We start from the raw sequence: 14,872 nt of genomic DNA on the forward strand, positions 1-14,872 counted from the left end.
ACCAGCGCCATCATAGAGGAGTGGAAGAGGAATCAAGTGGCAATCTTTGAAGCTCTGGTGAACTCCATGCCCAAGAGACTTAAAGCAGTGCTGGAAAATAATGGTGGCCACACAAAATAGTGACACTTTGGGCCCATCTGGACATTTCTATTTAGGGGTGTACTCACTTGTTTTTTTCCCTTTAAAAGCTTTTTGTTCTCAGGCTCCTGTTGACTTCAATGGAAGGTTCAGCACATAATTGTATATTCCCTTTCTTACATAATTGGAAGCAGCATTTAAAAACGCTGCATGGATTTTGGAGTTTCGTATAAACTTTAGTGGAAAAAAAAAAAAAAAGTATGGGAAAATGCATTTCATACTATTAAATAGATTTTGTGCAAGAATATTTCAATTTTTTCTTGAAAAAAATTGTCACTTTCAGCTATTTTACCAAGTATTGGTGTGGCTTTCTAGTATTTACAATCAGAGTAATTTATTAAATTTTTCATCCTGTTTTGGCTTATTTGATCTTTCCCTTCTAAAATAAATCCAAACCTCTTTGGTCATTTGTGCTCACTTTGGTATGTCCATTATAAGCTTTTAGAAGTGTGTAGAATAACTCCGACATTGTGCCAACCCAATCCAGTCCATACGATTGTCTTTTTATTAAACAATATAAAAAAAAACACAAATGTGACATTTTTTCATTGCTTTCTGCTTCATTTTGAATTACACAGAATACAACTGTATCTGAAGGATTTTCTTCTGCCATACATTGGCAAATAAACTTTCAGTATTATAAGATTCTTACATAGAAAGCTGCTTTTGTTCATTACATATAAGTTACACGGCACACACAATGTCATCACTTTAACATATACATTTTTTTTATTATTATTTCAAACATTGTTGCACCAAGTATTGATGCGTCTACATTTTAAAGAATCTTTTGAGATAAAAAAAAAAAAAAAAAAAAACATACAAAGAAGTATTCCTTTAAAAATTTGATTTTAAAACTTTTGTGTTCGACAAGACTGGAACAAAAAATGTGTTAGGCAAGTCTTGACATCACAAAAGGAGACGATATATGAACATATAGTTGTGTTTACACTTTACACCTTATTTAGAAATAAAAAGCATATAATTCAGCAGGTATAACAACATGTAACAATGAGTACACAGGTTATGCTACAACTCAAAGCAGCCTTCACGGTGATTTCTGTAAAACTTTTTTTTTGTATTTTTGTTCAATACTCTGATTTGTAGTATGACTTGTTTTAAGACATTTCTTGTGCTAGCAATTGCTGTAGTTTGCATATAGTAAAATTGGAACAAGCAATAAGTACAACGGTTACAACAGCACTTGTATTCTAAATATGTTTTGATAGTCTTGAAAATGGGCGTTTTAGTGTAACAGGCTGAGGGCAGAGCATCTTCCACCTTAGTGACGCTCTCACGATAGACAAAAATTAACGGTGCTGCAAATACAATATAACTGAAGCTTGGAAGATAATGCATACTATTATGCAACAAAGGAATCCTTCATTCCAAGCAAGCATGGACTCCATCAAGTGCAAAGTTAGTGAGGTTTTCCATATCTTAATAATGCATAAAATTGACTGCTGTTTTTTTTTCCATCTTTTCTTTTAATAAAAAAAAAACAAAAAACAAAAAAAACCTAAAAACATTACACAAAGCTTTTATTTTCATTTATTACACGCTAAGAAAAAAAAATTCAATACTGTTTCATTTTCTACTATACAAACGAACCCTAATGCAGATGCCATCCTTGGTGACTGGACAGGTTGACATGAAAAACATTGCATAGAGTTATATATAGATGTATATATTTATATATATATTTATATAAAATAAAATAAGAACAACAAGGTAAGGCACAGGTTTTCTTCCTGCTGCTTGGAAAGACTTTCACTATATCAATGCAATGTTGGCTTCCCAGCCTCACAAGGAGAAATAAGTACGAGACTCATATATATTACAAAACATTGCTCTCCCTATGGCAAATTAGTATCGGAAACCTGTTTCATAAAAAGTGTGGTTAAATGGAGAAATATGAAAAACATGATTATAAGATTCCCAAGGATGAACAATGCTTATTATTAGGAGCTCTTGATAGCAGGCCAAGCCGTAATTAACTGGGCAATATGGCTGCAAGTGTTCAATTTCCCTGCAGCGCCACCACAGGAGAAATTAAGCACTACATGGTGCAAAAAAATGCGCTGTCTATCTAATGTGCAGCTGTGCTGGGTTCTTCAGAATGAGAGACACATTCTTTTTAACCTGCTCTCCATTCTGCCTTATATATCAGATTAAAAACTACCAATTTCCTAACAGGGATCATTATATGGACATTAATTACTGTACATGTCCTTAGATTAGGTCACTTCATAAAGTTTGGTTAGACTTTTTCATTACAGTGGCAGCCTGTAGTGCTTCCCTCACATAAATGAAAAGAGGTTACAATTCTAATATTAAAGGGGTACTTCGCTGGAGCTTGTGACATCATAGCCCCGCCCCCTCATGATGTCATGTCCCGCCCCCTCAATGCAAGTCTATGGGAGGGGGGCCTCCCATAGACTTGCATTGAGGGGGTGGGGCATGACCTAATGAGGGGGTGGGGCTATGACGTCACAAGCTCCCGGAGCTGACTCCAGTGTTTGTAACAGTTTGTTCCAAATGCTGAGCAGTAGATTACCCCTTTAAACTACCTATGTAAGTCTGGGAAAACCTGGAGTAAATGGGGCTAGAACTTATAGATTCACCTTTACCTTTGTTTTAAAAAAAAAAGTAATAAATTATATATCACATCGCCATGGATCTTGGATACTACCTGGATACAGTGAAGGCAATAGGTAACTACTGACTGAATTAACTTGGGCCTACAAGTAATATAACTGCAGATAAGGACGTTTTAATTAGGATAAATGGAAAATAGTTTAGGTGACACTAAAAAGCTAAACTGTGCTCTATGCTTGGGAGAAGCAGCATAGATGTTATATATACAAAAACTTATAGTGCACTCGGATCCTACAATTTGCTGTCTATAGAGCGCTATTAGACACTGAAATAAACAGCTATAACTATATGACAATTTTAAATTATAATACATTTGAAATTAAAAACTATTAAAGATAAATTTACACTGTACAAACTTGTATAAAGTGATTGTTCTCTAATGGAAGGGAAACCGGCCCCTATAGCTTTCATGTATTACCTAAGTCTTTGTTAGAAGAATATGCTAGATTTACTGGAGGCAAGTGATGTCTGCTGTGAAGCTTCTTCTTCCTTACATCTGACATATTGTCCTTTGCTGTTCACATTTTCATTTTATAGTTTCTATGCAGTAGCATTCTGGGAGTTTGACAACAGGTCTGTTCAAGAGGTCAATTCTGAAATGGATCACAAAACATCTGGCATGGCTGCCATGGTTCCTATATGAAAGAGAGCCATGGTGGTAATGTGAACAGTACTACTGTACTTTTTCTACTTTGGACTAAAATGGATAATTGCTTTAACCCATATTAAGAATTCTTTGAAGTTTTATTTGTTTATAAAAGCATTGCATAATTCAATAGCCTTTGTATATTTAAGTGGATATACTACAAAAATAAAAATAAAAATCTGTTTCATGTTAGGGAATATCACATTACACATCACCTGTATACTATAGGAAATGTTTGACTATGTGGTGATTTTTTTTGTAGAAGTCAACATGGGCAGAAACGTATCAACTGCATAGCTTTATTTATAAACATGTCAGCATAGAAAACCAAGATAGAGGATATCTTTCATATCAAGGACGTGCTCAATACCAGTAAACTAGGAATATAAGGGTCTTCTTTGTGGGTATCAAACGGAGGCAGATCAAAATGGACGGCTAACACACAAGGACTCTCATTTCAGGTATCTACTAGAACATCGATCTCAGCATTGTGCTTTATGAGCTTTCTATTAAGGTCTATGATGAAGGGAGTTTCTACGCAAGTATGGCCAAAAAGGTGCATTTAATCCATAACTACATCACACAATTAGATGACTTAAAGGTTCCAAATGAAAATATCCAGGGGGTTGTCCAAATTAAATTCCAGTGGTGGAATAACACATCACAACTACTTTGGAATTCACTATCTGTTAATAATATCACCTAAAAACAGATATTGGCAATAAAGTGACACATTCTAAATTATCCAGTCTATCAGACAGTGCAAAGTGGTCAAGACACAGTGAATGGAACTGCCACTTTAAGAGTGAGTGCTTTCGTTAAGTGACATTTTTTTCATTTTTAAAAAGGCATAAAATTATTAGGTAAGAAAAAGCTCTTTCTATAAAATGGTAAAACATACCATTAGTATTCAAAGGGCATAAGTGCTCTACAGAGGAACAACGTCAAACGAATAGCAGTGATGGGGTAAATAAAATGCTCGCCTTATCTTGTTATTTATCCTATGTTGTTATATCTTACAGAACTGTATTGCAAAAATACATCGCCTTAAAATTCCACTAGAAATTATAAGTTATTTTAAAAAGGTGGGAAAACCAAAGCTTTTCCTTTTCTCCAAAATAAGCGCTCTCTACAACATCCGGATGTGGCCTGGCCAGCCCAGTCCAACACATAAGCCGTAGATGGTCTACCGAGTGCAAATAGCCCAAATAAACTCTTTAGGATTTAAGGTGGCTTTTAAAGCATTTTCAGCATCAAGTCTTTGTTTACGAGGCCAACAGAGACACAGGGGCTGCTTTCCTCACATTTACAAAAATCCACTTGACGGCAAGTCAGGATAAATTTTGGAGTTGGTGGGAAGATGATGGTGATGAAGAGACGGTAGATGGGTGGCAGTCTGTGTGCTATTTGCCACATCCATAGGTGCTGTATACGTTTTGTTCACATTTCCTCCACTAAAACCATTTTGAAACTGCTGAAATAAAACAGACAATTTATTAGTAGATAATAGGGTCATTTATATTTTAGAAAACATGATGACAATGGTGTACTGGACATTCTTGCACTTCAAGGCAATGTATCAACATAATTCAAATCAGGTTCTTAATATAAATTTATTTTTTAAGCTGCTTTTTTTTTAGTCATGATCTACATAATATCTTTAACCCCTTAAGGACCAGGGTTTTTTCCATTTTTTCCTCCTTTCTCTTACCTTTAAAAAAATCATAACTATCAATTTTTCACCTAAAAATCCATATGATGGCTTAGTTTTTGCGCCACCAATTCTACTTTGTAATGACGTCAGTCATTTTCACAAAAATCTATGACGATATGGAAAAAAAAAATCATTGTGCGACAAAATTGAAGAAAAAACAATTTTGTAACTTTTGGGGGCTTCCGTTTCTATGCAGTACATTTTTTGGTAAAAATTACACCTTTTCTTTATTCTGTAGGTCCATACGGTTAAAATTATACCCTACTTATGTAGATTTGATTTTGTCGTACTTCTGGAAAAAATCATAACTACATGCAGGAAAATTCATACGTTTAAAATGGTCATTCTGACCCCTATTACTTTTTTATTTTTTTCATGTATAGGGCCGGTATGAGGGCTCATTTTTTGCGTCGTGATCTGAAGTTTTTAGCGGTACCATTTTTGTACTGATTGGACTTTTTGATCGCTTTTAATTAATTTTTTCATGATATAAAAAGTGACCAAAAATACACTATTTTGCATTTTGGAATTTTTTTGCACGTACGCCATTGACCATGTGGTTTAATTAACAATATATTTTTATAATTTGGACATTTCCACACGTGGCGATACGACAGGTTTATTTTTATTTACACTTTTTTTTATGGGAAAAGGGGGGGGGGTGATTCAAACTTTCATTAGGGAAGGGGTTAAATTATCTTTATTCATTTTTTTTCCACTTTTTTTTTTTTTTTGCAATGTTATAGCTCCCATAGGGGGCTATAACACTACACACACTGATCTTTTACATTGATCAATGGTTTCTCATAGGAAACCATTGATCAATGATTCTGCCGCTTGACTGCTCATGCCTTGATCTCAGGCACTGAGCAGTCATTCGGCGATCGGACAACAGGATGCAGGTAAGGGGACCCTCCTGCTGTCCTACAGCGATTCCACTGCAGCGATGCCGAACAGCTCCCTGAGCTAACCGGCACTGGTTTACTTTCACTTTAGACGCGAAGTTCAAATTTGAACGCCGCGCATCTAAAGGGTTAATAGCATGCGGCACCACGATCAGTGCCCCGCGCTGTGGCCCTGCGTTATAGAAAGGGAAAGGACCCAGGAGGTACCGGTATGTCCTTGGTCCTTAAGGGGTTAAATACATTTTTAGCTTTTTACACGGAACACTAGAGAAATCACAGCAGGTTGATGCTTCCTTTATTCTGTAGCTCACTTGTCAGCTTTGCTGTATAGACTAGGAGAAAATTATCATGTTATTACCAGGTGTGTAATTTTACAAGCTTAAAAGATGTAACAAGTGTTTGTCCGCTGATCACTGAGTCTATTACACAGGGCAATATTGGCCTGTTCGGATCATAATGGCTTGTGTAGTAGGGCCCTTACTGGAGCCACTGGAGCATCAGCACTGAGATGACACAACTGAATTAATTGATTTTAAAGGGGTACTCCGGTGGAAAACTAATTTTTAAAAATAAACTAGTGCCAAAAAGTTAAACAGAGTTGTAAATTACTTCTATTTAAAAATCTTAATCCTTCCAGTACTTAGCTGCTGTATGCGCCACAGGAAGTTATATTTCTTTCCAAAATTATTTTCAGTCTGACCACAGTGCTCTTTGCCGACACTTCTGTCCAAATCAAGCAAATCCCCATAACAAAACCTATCCTGCTCTAGACAGTTTCTCATACGAACAGAGGTGTCAGCAGAGAGCATTGTGGTCAGACAGAACAGAACTCCAGAAAAAAAATATAGCTTCCTCCGTAGCATACAGCAGCTGATAAGTACTGGAAGGATTAAGATTTTCAAATAGAAGTAATTTACAAATCTGTTTAACTTTTGTGGCATCAGTTGATTGAAATTAGTTTTCCACAGGAGTACCCCTTTAATGTCAACTACAATAAAGATTATTACAGTGATAGAATAATATTTTTCAAATGCTGGTTTGTTTATCATTGACCTGCAGCACTTTGTATTTTGCATAACTGTTTCAATGTTATATATTAATGGCAAACTTTGAGGAAAGTTGCGTTTATTCCCTTTTTCTTCTGACGTCTTAATAAGATGGGAAAAAGAAGGCAGAATAGGATTTTCCATGGTCAACATGAAAGGAGGCACTGGTATCACTAAAAAAAAACATTTAGGTACATATCCGGGAATATAGTTACCAGGCAACTTAGTTAACTGAATAGGGATGGATCAGTAACCCACACCCTTGACCAGCACTCCATAGAGGAATATAGCAAAAGGGATCATAAGATCACACATAGAAAATACTGAAAAATAATACGCAAGGCAGAAGAGTTCAGTCTAGTTTCCTTTTGCTATTTTTTAAATTATTATGTAATAAGTATGCAACCACAAAAGGTATGGTAATTATTTGATATATCACATCGGCAAACCATTGGGATGAAGAGCAAAATTACGGTAAGTCTTTAAAAGGCAAAAAGTACAGACAGTGCTGACAAACACCAATCTGAGGACAGCAAAATGCTGCAGGTGGGTTCTATACTGTCAGCAGAATCCCACAGTCCCAGTGGTGGAATCAAAAGCAGGTAGGGTAATGTTATACATTTTAAGGCTTTACGTCATTGTATCTTCCATTTCTCAATCTTTACTGTGACACTGTTCTAGAAGGTGGACTCTATTAATGTTAACCCAATGAACAATCTGTATGACCAGTCTTAAAAGCTACATCGAGAAAGTATCTGGTCTGTGAAAACACTGGAAATTGGGGAATTTACAAACTTTGCACATATTCAGGTTTTACCTGGAACAATTTACAGAGGTTATCTGGCAAACATGTTTTATCCTGCTAAAAAAAGAAAAAAAAATCCCATGCTCTGTCGCAGTCTCCATTACTGCTGCCGCCGGTCTCTGCCACTCTATACTCCCTAGTGCTATGGTCAACATGTCTCTTTGCCACCCAGCCAATTACTGGCTGTGGCAGGTAAATGGAAAGGAGTGGCAATGTAACCTGTGAACCACAGCACTAGGGAGTGGAGTGCAGGGGACACAAATGCAACATAGGCTGCGGGGGAGCAAGGGAGGTTTTTTTCTGTTATTTAAGCAGGCAGCCTGGGCATATTTTAGAGAAAAAAAAAAAAAAAGAATGCAGGCAGTTTCTGCACAGATTGTCAGAATTTTTGTCAGTACTTTTTTTTTTTGTATAGGACACAAAGAAATCAAAGGCCACAGCACCAGTAATGGAAGACTCGGTATCTCGTGAAAAGAGCTGTCGTTTATTGGTTCCCCCCCATAAGCAACGTTTCAGCTAGATGTTTAGCCTTTATCAGGCACCAATCGTATGCTTGATAAAGGCTAACCATGTAGGCTCCAGATCAAAAACCGCAGTAGGCAACAATTTTTGATCTGACAAAACCAGATCGGAGGGAAATTTGGTCTATAGGCCTAGGGTCATCTCCCATTTCAGCCTATGGAAATGGGAAAACAGATATAACAGATGGGACAATCGATTGTTAAATCAAGCATTTCCATCCAGGATGTCTCCAGCTCGCTGAACATATGTAAATCTGACCAGAGATACACTTTGTTATAGCTCTAACAGAATATTTAATACAAGATTTTCATACCAGAAAAGCCCTATAAAATAGTATTGTGTACAAAAGCATACATTTAATACGCCTTTACAGCAAACCTACATACAAGGTAACCGTTGTTTATGAGCAATAGGTTATATGCTTACTTTGTTTATCATCTGCTGCCGACCAGACATCACAGCATTATATTGCATTTGATTCAGACAGGATGGCTGAGGTTCCGGGAGGCACTGATACAAGGACACTGCCCCAGAATAGCAAGGCTGGGAAGTCATAACAGTCTGAGCATTTAGGCTACACTCTTGGAGCTCAGGAGTCTGTGGGAGACATTCCAAAAACCCATCCAAGTTTGAGGAAGAGTTGTACATTGACTGATCCACATTTCCAAGATCAAAGTCCATCTGTGTAAGGTTAGAAGGCAGTGGCACTGCAGGCAAGGTTTCCTGGTAAGGCATATATTCCTGTTTGCATGTATATGGAGCACTGCTGAGTTCAGACTTATAAAACTCCTGAGCCACGTTATTGAGACTAGGTACATATTGCTCAGTTGGCTGCTCTTGGTAAGCGAGAGGTGCCCCACTCACAGGGTTCCAGTTTGTGAGCAAGCCATTGACCTGCATGTGCTTCATTTTTTGACACAGCTGTTGCGGCATGATTTGGTTTGGCTGTTGCTGAAGCATCTGAGGAGTTTCCAAGCCATCTTGTGTTACTTTGCTGGAGTCTGGCATACAAGCCATTTGCGGAAGAGAGTTCATAAACATACAGTCTGGTTTCCCATTTAGGGAATCCTGAACATAAGTGAGAATTTCATCTGCCACATCAATATCCCCAATATCGGGATAATCAAACTCATTTCTGAAAAAATCTTCATCTTGCTGTATCACCTCCAAATCTTCAAAGTCAATGCCCAAACTTCTCATAATATTATAAAGCTCATTGTTTTTAACCTCTGGTAAAACCTCAGTGCGCTCTGAAGACTGCATTCCACTTTTTATCTGGGAAAAAGCTCCTTCCTCTTGCTTCATATTGTTATTTGCCACAGGTACCTGAGTGTCTTGCCAAAAGTTACTGCTCACATCACTTCTATCTTTGAAAAAGCTTTCGAAAGTAAAGGTGTTTGAAGCTGGAGGGCAAATGTACACACTTTCATCCTGCCTCAGCATGGCACCCAAGAGGGAGGCAGGATTGACAGGTGTTTCACTTACAGTTGCTTTGGCAGTGGTCCCTTTACTTGAGGAACCTTTAGGTTTATTTTGTGAGGGGCCCATTAGGCCTTGAAAGGGAAATGAAGCCTCGTACAAAACCGCCTCACCGGTTGCAAAAATGAAAGGCAGCTGTGCGCTTCTCTTTCTTAAGTGCTCCACTCCTTCCTCCTCTCTAAGAGTAAAAACAAACAAAAGACATATTGAGAAATCAAAGTGGATTAAAAACAAAAAATGCACAAACCAAGTCATTTTTTAGTTATTTTATGGCGCTGCCCAGATATGGATACTCCTTTCTTATTCTGAATTTTTTTTTTTTTGGCAAAATACATTAAATATGTAAAAAAAAAAAAAAATCAATACACTTGCTACAGCTAAAGATATGTAAATCTTGTACTTGGCAAAAGAAGAATAAAATAATCTAATAGCCTATATGTTAAGAAATATGCGTCATCGACCTCAGAATGTTAACTGTTAATCTAAAGCATATGACCACCATTTTCCAGTTTATGACTTTGTAAATACATTACTTTACTTATGATCATGATTTATTGCCAGGATTATATTCCAAAGATGCATTCACACATCTGCTGATTGATAATGGTAACAGCCAACAAGCTTCAAGAGCGACACACCCCAAGCTTAGCCGAGCTCCCATAAAGCAGGGCAAGTGGTAGTCTTTTCTATACCTACACATCTCAGAATACAAACCACCAAAACAAGCTCTGTGTAGACATAAAGCCAGCAAATAATTCTGGAAGATTTCTGCTTTAAAGTTAACAGGATAGTCAAAATAGTGAGCATTATCAATATTTATATAAATTAATATTGATGTCTAGTTGCCAGCTACTTGTGAGCATTTTGCATAGCCATAAAAAAAATGGCTGCAATGACTTTGGGCTTGGGCAGGTGCAATTTGATGTACAAGTTCTTTATCTTAACAACATAGTTCCCTCATAACACAAAAAGACAATACAACTGTTCTTCCAAGTGATCTCTCACATCTAGTTTTACCTGGAACATTTTTGAAAGGGTAATCCAGCAAAATGGTTATGTACTTACCTGCCTCACTCCACCTCAACCTTTGTTAGGCTGGGTCCACACTACGTTTTGTCCCATACGGGAGCGCATACGGCAGGAGGGAGCTAAAACCTCGCGCTCCCGTATGTGACCGTATGTGTTCCCGTATGCCATTCACTTCAATGAGCCGACCGGAGTGAAACGTTCGGTCCGGTCGGCTCATTTTTGCGCCGTATGCGCTTTTACAACCGGACCTAAAACCGTGGTTGACCACAGTTTTAGGTCCGGTTTAAAAGCGCATACGGCGCAAAAATGAGCCGACCGGACCGAACGTTTCACTCCGGTCGGCTCATTGAAGTGAATGGCATACGGGAACGCATACAGTCACATACGGGAGCGCGAGGTTTTAGCTCCCTCCTGCCGTATGCGCTCCCGTATGGGACAAAACGTAGTGTGGACCCAGCCTTACTGCGGTACTAAGTTTCTGCCCCTTTCTACTGTGCTGTGGTCAACACGTCACTTTGTCACCAAGCCAATCACTGGCAGAGGAGGGACACGGCTGTGGTGGGTGATTGCAAGTGGAAATGGGATATGTTGAATGTAAATTAAACGCATTTATGAAATGTTGTTTAAGAGTTGAGTAGTTTCTTATGGCAACTGACAATTCTATTTTTTTGAAAATGGACACAATGAAGTGATTGGCTCATGCAGGTACCTACACTTAGACTTTTTATATTTGAAACAAATGATCAAGCGGTCTAGTAAGCTAATACCCAGCTTATTCTGCATGGTCTTCTTGTCTTGCAATTTAAAATGAGAAATAACAAAAAAATAAATAAAAAAAAATCCTATTCATCTTCCTCTCATTCTAGGAAGAAAAATAGATAGCAATAAGCATTTTTTCAAGCCAGATAGGGGTGGGGTGGGAGGAGGTGCGCATGCTGCAGCTTAGCAATGGCCTCCATAAATAAAGTGTAAAAAAAAAAAAAGTTTAAAAAACACTAAACCCATTCAATATCAAAAGTTTAAAATCACCCTCCTTTTCCTGTTTTCCATATAAAAAATTATAAAAACAAACATATTTGATATCACCATGTGCATAATTGTCCCAACTATTAAATTATCATGTTTCTGATCCTGCACTGTGAACTGCGTAAACGCAAAAAAAAAATAAAATCCCAAACGCAAAAATTGCTGATTTTGGTCACATCCCCCCCCCCCAAAAAAGTAATAAAACGTAACAAAAACAATATTAAAAAAAAAGAAAAGAAAAACGGGGCGGGGCAATGCACTTTCGTTTTTCAGCCAAGCACAGCCTAAAACTTCGGTTTGGGCCAAAAATTTTCCTTTCGGTGAATCCCTAGTTCTAATCATCTGAGTTGTTTGATCCACTCCTATTAGAGACTGGGCGACAGGGCAGTATTCAAACATGATACCTGAAGTATTCTAACATGATACCTACCCCAAACACACGTCCAAGACCACCACTGCCTTGTTAAAGAAGCTGAGGGTAAAGATGATGGACTGGATAAGGCTGCTTTCAAACTATAAGTTGCTCCATTTTAAAGACCCGTTATAATGTCCTGTTAAGAAAACCCTTAGAAACGGCCGTTACAAAATCCCATTAAAGTCTATGGCATTTTTTGATTATCCGTTATCACTTGTTATAGACCGTTATGAATAACGGACGTTATTTGTGACGGGAGAAAAATTAGTGCATGTAAAATTTTTCCATTTCTCCATTCACAAATAACGTCCGTTATTCATAACTGGCTATAACGGATAATCAAAAAATCCCATATACTTTAATGAAATTTTGTAGCGGCTGTTTAACGGCCGTTTTAAGGGTTTTCTTAACGGGACATTATAATGGGTCTTTAAAACGGAGCAACTTATAGTGTGAAAGCAGCCTAAGCATGTCTCCAGACATAAACCCTATTGTGCATCTTGAGGGGTATTGACAAATGGAAGGTGGAGGAGTACTAAGTCTTTAACATCTACCTGCTCTGTAATGTTATCATGGAAGAGCTGAAGGGGACTCGAGTGGCAACCTATGAAGCTCTGGTGAACTTATCCAAGAGGCTTAAGGCAGTGCTGAAAAATAATGGTGGCTACACAAAATATTGACACTTTGGGCCCAATTTATACACTCCCACTTAGTGGTGTACTTACTTTTGTTGCCAAGGTCTAACAGCTGTGTGTGGAGTTATTTTGAGGAACAGCAACATTAAACACTTGCCTTACATTGTCACATAAAAGAATAATAAAATCCTTACAAAAATGTGAGAGGTGTACTCATATGTAAGATACTGTTTATGTAAGGAGATATTCCAGATGTTTATGTAGACAGAAGGTTCAGATGCAATGAGAACAGAGCCGCAGAAAAAATGATAGGTGCCGCCGCTCCCATCACACGTGTCAAAACATGAACAAACTGCAAAGCTACTTCTTATATGGCTGGATGATGGTTTTGTGTTTCCTAACATCTTATAGTAAATGTAGGAAGTATTCTAGCTTCTGAAGTAGCAGCTTCTTCATAAAACAATAAAATGTATCCATTCAAATGTTCTGCATATTAAAAAATAACTTACGCAAGAGGCCTTTGTGTTGCAATTATATAATCTGGTCTTCCATTCTTATAAACAAGCCGTGCATTTGCTTGAACCCAAATCCATCCACTATCTTTAGAGAGAAGTCTGAAAATAGTCATTCCACTCTCTCCAGTCTTGATCACTGTATATGATGAGAAAATGACAATTCATCAGGAACAGGGAAGATCTATTAGCGGTCATACCTTTATACTGCCTATTTTTAGCCATAATCCAACTGAACTGAGTCATTTTTTCTGTTCTGTATTATCTTTATGAACACACTCCACATCCCCACCCTGATAAAGTGCTTAGCTGTCATTATATCAACACCTCTTCCCCCAGCTGTCTGTAGTCTTAAGCAAAACTGCCTGCACTGCTGGCTACCTTGTCACCCGCTTCACTGTTTTGTCTTCCTGTTTTTAATATGGCATAAAACAGGATAAGTGAGAAACAGAATACAAAAAAAAGAGCATTATATACAAACATTAAAAGATGTCTCTCTGTGCTGAATGTAAGGAAACACTGGAGAGGAACTAACTGCTTGGTGTCAATTACTGTATGTAGTTACTGCTGGAAAATGTAGGCAACACACAGAGGCCTATTGTGTTATACAGATAACTGCACCCAACAACCACCGTATATACTCGAGTATAAGCAGAGTTTTTCAGCACAATTTTTCGTGCTGAAAACGCCCCCCTCAACTTATACTCGAGTGAACTCTCCGCCTGTCAATCCTTTCATCAGTGGTCTTCAACCTGCGGACCTCCAGATGTTGCAAAACTACAACTCCCAGCAAGCCATGCTGGGTGCTGTAGTTTTGAAACCTCTGGAGGTCGGCAGGTCGAAGACCACTGCGGCCTTCGTCATCATCCAGCACCCCCCCCCCCCCTTTGTTTTGTACTCACCTCCCCTCGGCGGGAAGTTAGGGTGAGCTGGTCCGGGCCATCTATGCTGCATTGACCTTCCAGTGGGGATGGTTAGTCGGTGCGGGCTGTCCATTTTCACCAGGGGGGGGCAGCATCTTCTCCGCGCTTCGGGCCCAGCCCCAGAGTAGTGAAGTTGCTTTGACGATGACGCACAGGGACGTTCATGCGCAACATCTCTGTGCGTCGTTGTCAAGGTAACGTCACTAGTCCGGGCCTGAAGCACAGAGAAGCCCCCCCCCCCCCCCCGGTTAAAATGGACAGCCGGCAACGACTAACCATCCCCACCGGACGGTCCCTGCAGCATAGATGGCCTGGACCAGCTCACCCTAACTTCCCGCCGAGGGGAGGTGAGTACAAAACAAAAGGGGGGGGGGGGGCTGGATGATGACAAAGGCCGCAGTGGTCTTCAACCTGCGGAC

General features: G+C 38.6%; 1 protein-coding gene across 3 annotated transcripts in view; it reads right to left on the reverse strand.

Annotated features, from left to right (window-relative positions):
- Positions 1-626: 626 nt before the first annotated feature.
- Positions 627-14,872, reverse strand: part of AHR (aryl hydrocarbon receptor) — a 157,607-nt gene continuing 143,361 nt past the window's right edge. Inside the window, exons 9-12 of one of the 3 annotated variants that reach the window (XR_008843932.1) lie at positions 13,528-13,669; positions 8,861-10,091; positions 2,633-4,916; positions 627-2,517 (exon numbers count right to left, since the gene is read on the reverse strand). Coding sequence is in view for 2 of the 3 variants with exons in the window: in XM_056519757.1 (XP_056375732.1) it covers positions 4,749-4,916; positions 8,861-10,091; positions 13,528-13,669 (1,541 nt within the window). In the remaining variant the exon portion in view is untranslated. Of the gene's footprint in view, positions 4,917-8,860; positions 10,092-13,527; positions 13,670-14,872 lie in introns of all 3 variants that reach the window. The other 2 variants (XM_056519758.1, XM_056519757.1) reach the window with 2 other exon arrangements.

The sequence above is a fragment of the Hyla sarda genome, chromosome 5, assembly GCF_029499605.1.
Source record: "Hyla sarda isolate aHylSar1 chromosome 5, aHylSar1.hap1, whole genome shotgun sequence".
Classification (NCBI taxonomy): domain Eukaryota; kingdom Metazoa; phylum Chordata; class Amphibia; order Anura; family Hylidae; genus Hyla; species Hyla sarda.